Here is an 8359-nt window from a genome sequence, read left to right on the forward strand (position 1 = left end):
CTGCAGACCATGTCAAAAATAGGTGTGTCAGGTAGAGCAGCTGTGCACAGTCCCCTTGTAAATACGGTCCAGATGGACTTTCACAACCCCCTGGCAAGCACAGGTATGAACCAACTTACCTCACAAGCTGGAAAGAGAGGCAGGCTATGCTCCAAGTATTTCCCACACCCTACCGAAGGTAATGCAGGTCTGAAAACAATCATTCCTGTCAGAGGTGGCCAGGATTATATTGAATCATAAGTGAGCTCTGAACCCCCTTTTCCTTAAAGATGGACACACACGCGGGATCCACAATATATATTTAAGAAAGGCTTTATTTCATATTACAATCCAGTCCTAGAGCCGATATGTGAATACGCGTTATTGTAGAAATAAAAATAATAACGATAAGCAAGAACATGTAAATACAAGGAAAAGCATATCAGATGGGGATCACCAAATCCAATCTTTGATGGAATCAATGGTCTTTGGGGTCCCTCCCTTCATAGCCTCTAGTTAATGGGTACATTAATTAAAACATTCCATATAGTTCTGTTTCATAGGTGTCCTTGGTACACACATACCTTTCACTCATGATTGCTGGGTGTTTCTCAGTCTGCAGTGAGCGAGGCTGCTCTCTGTCTGTCTTCTGTGCTTTGCCTGAGAAAGCAACATCGTCACCATCCCTCACCGGTGAGGGACCCCCAGACAGACGGACAGACAGACTCCTTCCAGCTTTGATGCTCCCTCTCAAACCTGATGATTCTCTCTCTGCTAAAACGTCCCTGCATCCAACTCACATCCCATCTCTGCACATTATTACGAGAAAAACAGTCCTTGTGATGTGAGGTGGGAAAAAGAGACGTGAAGTCCCTCTGCACATTCGCCTACATCTACTCTGCTTTCTAAAATCACGTCATAGAATTCATAACAGGAGCTGTCGATGCCACGCCTACTCCACAGCAGTGCTCTATTCAACGAGTACAGGCAATAAATGTGAGCAAAACCATGAATGCATCATGGAGAAACCAACCAATCAATGCCACAATCGGCTGAAAAACAGAAAAAACACAGACCACGACGGTAGTCATGTCCACTAGCAGGGTCATATCCAGTAGCAGAGACATGTAGACTTGTACTGCATACATGTCAAGTTCGGTAGGTCTGTGAAGGCACCATAAAAGGCTTAGCAGGACTGCACAGGGGTCACGTGAAGGTCAGTATCCATGCACTATAGTCTGTGAAGCGCAGTAGGCATGTACAGAAGCCGTCATTTACAAAAGGTGCGTGCAGGAATCATGTTAGATACCGTAGAAATGTACAGAGGCCACGTCAAGTACATCCGCTGTGTACAGACATCAAGCACAGTAGAAATGCACTATAGGCATGTGAAGGTCTAAACTGCAAAGCCCAGTAAGCATGAACAGTAAACATGTCAAGATCTGTAGGTGAGTGAAGGCACCACAGCAAGCCCAGTAGGCATGTACATTAGTCACGTGAAGCCCAGTAGGCATGTACATTAGTCACGTGAAGCCCAGTAGGCATGCACCGTAGTCATGTGACGCTCAGTAGGCATGCACTGTAGAAGTGTGACGCTCAGTAGGCATGCACTGTAGTCGTGTGATGCTCAGTAGGCATGCACTGTAGAAATGTGATGCTCAGTAGGCATGCACTGTTGTCGTGTGATGCTCAGTAGGCATGCACTGTAGTCGTGTGACGTTCAGTAGGCATGCCCTGTACTCATGTGACACTCAGTAGGCATGCACGGTAGAAATGTGATGCTCAGTAGGCATGCACTGTAGTCGTGTGACGTTCAGTAGACATGCCCTGTAGTCATGTGACACTCAGTAGGCATGCACTGTAGAAATGTGATGCTCAGTGGGCATGCACTGTAGTCGTGTGATGTTCGAGAGACATGCACTGTTGTTGTGTGATGTTCAGTAGGCATGCACTATAGAAATTGGACGCTCAGTAGGCATGCACTGTAGTTGTGTGACGCTCAGTAGGCATGCACTGTAGTCGTGTGATGCTCAGTAGGCATGCACTGTAGAAATGTGATGCTCAGTAGGCATGCACTGTTGTCGTGTGATGCTCAGTAGGCATGCACTGTAGTCGTGTGACGTTCAGTAGGCATGCCCTGTACTCATGTGACACTCAGTAGGCATGCACGGTAGAAATGTGATGCTCAGTAGGCATGCACTGTAGTCGTGTGACGTTCAGTAGACATGCCCTGTAGTCATGTGACACTCAGTAGGCATGCACTGTAGAAATGTGATGCTCAGTAGGCATGCACTGTAGTCGTGTGATGTTCGAGAGACATGCACTGTTGTTGTGTGATGTTCAGTAGGCATGCACTATAGAAATTAGACGCTCAGTAGGCATGCACTGTAGTTGTGTGACGCTCAGTAGGCATGCACTGTAGTCGTGTGATGCTCAGTAGGCATGCACTGTAGAAATGTAATGCTCAGTGGGCATGCACTGTAGTTGTGTGGCATTCAGTAGACATGCACTGTAGTCATGTGACGCACAGTAGGCATGCACTGTAGTCGTGTGACGCTCAGTAGGCATGCACTGTAGTCTTGTGAAGCCCTGTAGGCATGCACTGTAGTCGTGTGAAGCCCAGTAGGCATGCACTGTAGTTGTGTGACGCTCAGTAGGCATGCACTGTAGTCATGTGACGCTTAGTAGGTATGCACTGTAGTCGTGGGAAGCCCAGTAGGCATGCACTGTAGTCATGTGACGCTCAGTAGGCATGCACTGTAGTCATTTGACGCTCAGTAGGCATGCACTGTAGTCATGTGAAAATCAGCAGGTATGCACTGTGGTCATGTGAAGCTCAGCAGGCATGCACTATAGTCATGTGAGTACAGTAGGCATGCAATGTAGGCCGTTAAGCCCAGTAGGCAAGTACGGTAGCCTTGGTGAGTGCAATGTCACGTAAAGTAGCTGTGCACAGTAGCCACATCAAGCACATTTTACATGTACAGTACCCATGCCAATTGCAATAAACACATACAATAGTATTTTCATGAACAGTTTTCAGGCACAGTAGATGTATCAGATACGCTCAGTGCAAAGATTAGTTTTGCCAAGTATCGTATGTATGCACAGTTGCTACAGTAACTTGTACAGGAGCCGTATCAAGTACTGCACTACAGCCGCATGCCCAGCTGCCGTGTCACGCTCCGCCTCTACAGCAGCACACTAGACAATAGATGAGCCCAATGAGGGTTTTCCTCAGTTTACAGTTACCCAGAATTATGACTAAAGAGGTAAGGGCTGGGGAGCTAGAAATTATGAAAGTATGGGTTACGTATGCAGGAGTCCCTGGTACGACCACATTAAAATGTACGAGCCACTGAGAGATGAACATCAAGACGTAGAGGGTGAAAAAAGACGTCATTGTTCTCATAGCACAGTAGTAAGGATCCAGGCAGGATCTTCGGAAGCCGTCTTCACTGTGCCTCATACGCGTCAGGTGAGTGCAGATGAACCTGAGAATTGTCACAGTGGAGAAGGTGATCATTGCCAAGCACAACGAGGCCACAATGGTGTTCATTAGGAGGATGCTGGACAGTCCTCTCTTCTGCACCCAGGAAAGACTGGGACCTTCTTCGGAGGCATTAGGAGATGCAATGATGGAGGCGTTCACAACTGCATCCCCTTTGGTCGTGAGTAGTAAATCGGTGGTGAGGATGACTAGTCCGCCGCTCATAGAAATGAGGATGCATCCCAAGAGTAGCCAAGGTACGGTCCCCGGAAGCTTAATCTTCAGCCTCATGAAGGATGGACTGTTGATATTCAGGATCTTCACGCAGCAGTAGATGGACAGCACAGTGGCACAGAAGACGCTGCAACAGCGCAGGCAGAACATGACAAGGAGAAGAAATTTGAGGATGTGATCCTGCTCATATGTTTCTACCCAGAACCTACCGCATATTCTGCATGCAAAATAAATGCACAAGTGGGCAATGTTGGCAGTGGCCAGGCTGACCAAGATGAGCTCTAAAGAGTAGAGATCAAGTCTTTTGAGCCAGTCAGTGAAAATCACAGTGAAGATGAACATGTTGCCCACCGCTCCGAAGATGAAGAAGGCACCATGAAGGGACAATGCAGATATATCTCCAGAAGCGAGCAATCTGCCCTGTGGCTACTCTGTCTTCTGATGGTTTCTTGGTAGAACACTGAGATTCCTCTTGTTCAAAGTCATCCTGAGATACTCTTGCTCGATTTAATTTAATCTCAAAAGTCTGCTCCCTGTTTTAAATACAATTTGTAATGTCGCCTTTGGCCACGTGACTCATGCAAATGGTGCTATCATTTCTGTTTGCTGTCAGGTCAGGCATTCTCCCAACTCCTGCCATCACTCTAGGCATCAGCCCAAAAGTAAAATATGCCCCTATTTCCATCGATGCAATTCAAATTCTGCAGCTAAATGTGGATCAGGTTAGAGCTGTACATGGGGTGAGGTTTAGGTGGTTTGAAAATAATTTGTATGTGCACCTGGTACGGAAATTAAACCACTATAAACAAATATGTATTTTACTTCAATGCCAGTCAAAAGGGAGAGCAATTGGTGTTCATTTTACAATTAAAGATTTTTTTTCTGGGGCCCAGATTCACTAGTTTTTTTGTGGCCTAGGGGTGCCACTTTTCAGTGCTACCATGATTGAAAATGCATTTTGGGATTTACAAAACTATGCAAAGCATTAAGTTCCATTGAGCCAGGGAGGAGTTACATGGGTGGAGCACTGGTTTTCCCATGCACACACCCATATATTTTGACGCAAACCTATATTTACAGAAGTCTAGAGGAGGGTGGGCGCACACTGCCTCACATCCCAGCACTCAGTTTACCCCGATGCATCATAATAAATGCAGTGCATGATAACACTTACTTCCGTGACAGGCTTTAGTTTTTCACCCTTGTTGGTGCAGCCAGTGCTGTGTATCTCTAGACACATGTTTCAGGACAGCTGTCCTTCTTCAGTAGAGAGCAACACATTCTTTTTGGGGGTGCTGGAGATGCTGACCTCTGCTAGGGGTTCAGGGTGCACTGGTGGTTCTCAGTTGGGCGCCACCTCTGCCTTGAATGTGCATGCGTGTTGTGGTTCCCTGTTGGAGGACTGCAACACTTGTGCCTGTCACTGCCCAGATATTGGGTTGAAGGCAATACAGACCAGGTTCTGCCAGTGTCATCTTAAAGTATTTTTAGGGCCCTGGCAAGACAAAATTTGGGTTCCCTATTTGGAACAACTTTGAAGTTTGAACTTTCATTTGTTAACCAATTTTACCTAATTCATGCCTTTTAGTTCCCAAACAGTATCAAATTATAAGTAATAAGTTAAATAAAGGAACATGCGAAGGGGCTCAGTTCTCCTTAGTTAACTTTGTGAACTTTCCAGACCGATATATCTCATGATGGGCTGGTTTTCTGCAGCTTCCGGTCAATGGTACAAAACGCTACTAAGTATCAAACTCCTACGATACGTCAGAACTCTGAGTCTAGTTTCTCAGTCGTCCTGTATGCACAGAGGAACAGAAGCATTTTTGAGCCAAGTTGCTTTGAAGACACAAAATTGTCAGAAGTTAACAAAATTCACTCCCGAAAATCAACAATTGTCTCCTGGCTTCCCAAATGAAAGAGAAAATCAGTGTCTGGCTACCAGGGGTGCTGGGGGGGTACACTAGATGGTGTAGGGGTACTTTATACACAACTAACAAGTCAGCCAGAGAAAAAAGAGACCCAAGGAGTCAGGAATATTGATTAGTGGTGATTGCTTTGTTTATTACTGAGTCCAAAATGCCAAAGTCTTTGGGGCCGATTCAACGAACTAATCTGAGACAAAATCCAAAACGTACTACTTTTGGTATTCACAGAAGACATTTAGTAGGAGTAAAGTTAGGATTTTGTCTTAAGTTAGGATTTTGTCTTAAATTAAACTTCAGTTTTTCTTAAGTTTTGGGCTTAAGACAAAATCTTGGCAAAAGCACATAAGTTACCCTTCAAATAAACAGTAAAGTAGCATGAATTACACGTTAGGCCCTAGGTGCAAGCCAAATCATATACTAAAATAGTGTTATAAGAACCACGACTTAACTAGACACAAGGCCTAGAACCTGTAGAATCACTGGGACCCCAAGGAACCACCCAAGGTAGTGACACAGGGGACCCACGGGTGCCGTGTGCAGTGTGAGAACACAGCCGCGAGCTCCCATTAGCTTCTATGGGGAAAGTCGCGGTTAGATTTTTAAAGACTAGGGACACTTAGAGAGGGACTAGGACAAAACCCTTTTGGACATAGGCAGTTCTAGGGTCAACACCCACGGGAGCAGCGGAGTTCTCGAGTTACCTCACCCAGGGAAGCCGGGTGCATAGGTTTCAAATGGTGTCAGGACGGGTCGTCGTTTTCAATGGAAACTGGCGAAGAAGTGCTGCTGCTGGGAAGATGCGAAGTGTCCGAAGAGATCCAAGCCTGGATCAAAGATGTGAAGAACCTGAAAGCAGAGGGGACAGAGTCTGGGTCACTTGCCAGTGACCAGGGGCACAATAGACGAATGCACACCGATGTCGGGTGTTTCAGGTGAAGAAGGTTAAGCTTGAATCTTCAGCCACGAGGACCAGGAGGCGTCGAGGATGACCATGAGCTGGATTCGAGCTGTCCCACAAAGGATGTCGAGTGCTGCAGTATTGGTGCCCGGATTGGACACAACAAGCCTTGGCAACAGCAACCCATGCAGAAAGGAGAAAGATGCTTCGGTCCTGACCAGCAAGGTGCGATGGACTCCACCAGCAAGGAGGAGTGAGGGCACATCTGGAGCAACCAGGGAAGCCCTAAGAAAGTCAGAGTTACCTTCACAGGGACCCACCAGTTGACAGACCAGGGATCGCGAAGGGACCTCAAGAGGAATCACAAAACGGCAGCCCATGGGTCACTCGGGGTGACTAGGCTTATAATCGTCAGTGGATTCTTTGCTTGGAGTGTGGGCTACAAGTAACCAAATGCACAGCCTCAGGGGACATCGAGAAGCTGAAGCACTTTCAAATGTGCATGGTGTCCAGGGGTTCCAGTTCCATGGCACTCACGAGGGCTGCGGGTCTCAGCTTTGCTGGGGACTCGGGTCAGCCTCAGAGAAGTCTGGAAATCCTATTTCTGGGCTGCAGATACTTCGGAGTCCATCGGGAGCTTCTGAGATGCAGACTGGCAAATGCTTAGTTCGTGCCTGCCAAGCAGGGGAGTCCCTCCTTGACCCCAAGGGAGATTTCTTCAGTCCTCTAGTCTTGAGTAGAGGGTCGAAGTTCTAGGATTTAGTTGCATAGTTTCGTCCAGTGATATCTAAAGTCCTGTTGCCACGGGTTCCTACTTTATACCCAAGGAAGGGGTTGGACTAACTCAAGTGACCCACCTATGGGAGGGTTAGAAAGAGGGGTGGCTACACTCATTTCCTTTGTCCAGTTTGGCATCAGAGCAGGGGCTGGTAGCCCCTGAATCGGTTTGAGCTGGGCTATGCACAGGGACTCCAAATGTGCCCCCAGTACAGGACTTCAAAGCACTCTCAGAGTGCACCCACTAAAGCCTGTCTGGGAGGTGGTGACACCTCCCTGTGACAGGAAACCTATTGTACAGGCCTCCTCTGCTGGAGTTTCGGTCAGCAGCAGGAGGCCAGACTTGTGCCTGTGGCTGTAGCATCCATTTTGAGATGCCAGGGCTCTTTTAAGTTGGTACCGGGTATACCGGTGCTGTCACGTCTCTCCCTCTAGAAGGGTAGGATCATACTCCCACACCAGCTACTGGTGTGAGGGGGTATGATTCCAAGGTGTTTGACACCAAAAACAACATATTTTTGTGCAGCCAGTCCAAAGTTAGCATTTACCGTTGGGTTATAATGCACTTAAGAGTACGTGGTCAGGCTGCATCACAGACAACCCTGGAGAAGAGATTCCGAAAGCTGCAGAGGGGCTCGGCTCATGCCTGGGCACCCTCTCACACAAAACCAAGCTCCCTGCCTTCAGGATTGATAAGGCCTGCCATAGGGGTGACTGATAGGTTTCTATGTGCAGTGATAGGTGAAGATCACTTCAGCTCTTGATGTGGAGTAGGAAACAGACCCCATGAAACATCAATCAGACCTCGCGCCCAGGCTGTAGCCCCTGCTGCTGCAGTCATTGCATCAGTTGCAGGAGGTGTGGCATCACCTGCTTCAAACACAGTAGGCACATCCACCAAGGTAGACATGGCTGGCAAAAAAGGAAGTTTCTATGGTAGGTTTTGCAAGTACAGCAACCGTGTATGGTAGCTATGTCAAACCCACTTAGTGTGTCCTATTGACTGTTGAGAACTGTAGCCATGTACAGTACCCATGTCAATGACTGTAGACC

General features: G+C 47.3%; 1 protein-coding gene across 1 annotated transcript; it reads right to left on the reverse strand.

Annotated features, from left to right (window-relative positions):
- Positions 1–3157: 3157 nt before the first annotated feature.
- Positions 3158–4045, reverse strand: LOC146813362 (taste receptor type 2 member 7-like). Its single transcript, XM_085615390.1, has one exon. It carries the CDS (start codon positions 4043–4045, stop codon positions 3158–3160), a length of 888 nt encoding a protein of 295 aa, XP_085471516.1.
- Between the last annotated feature and the right edge of the window lie 4314 nt (positions 4046–8359).

This window comes from Triturus cristatus, chromosome 7 (assembly GCF_964204655.1).
Source record: "Triturus cristatus chromosome 7, aTriCri1.1, whole genome shotgun sequence".
NCBI lineage: Eukaryota > Metazoa > Chordata > Amphibia > Caudata > Salamandridae > Triturus > Triturus cristatus.

What these genes read in the sequence shown, in the direction of transcription:
- LOC146813362 (XM_085615390.1), bottom strand. Translation starts at nt 4,045, where the DNA reads ATGTTCATCTTCACTGTGATTTTCACTGACTGGCTCAAAAGACTTGAT.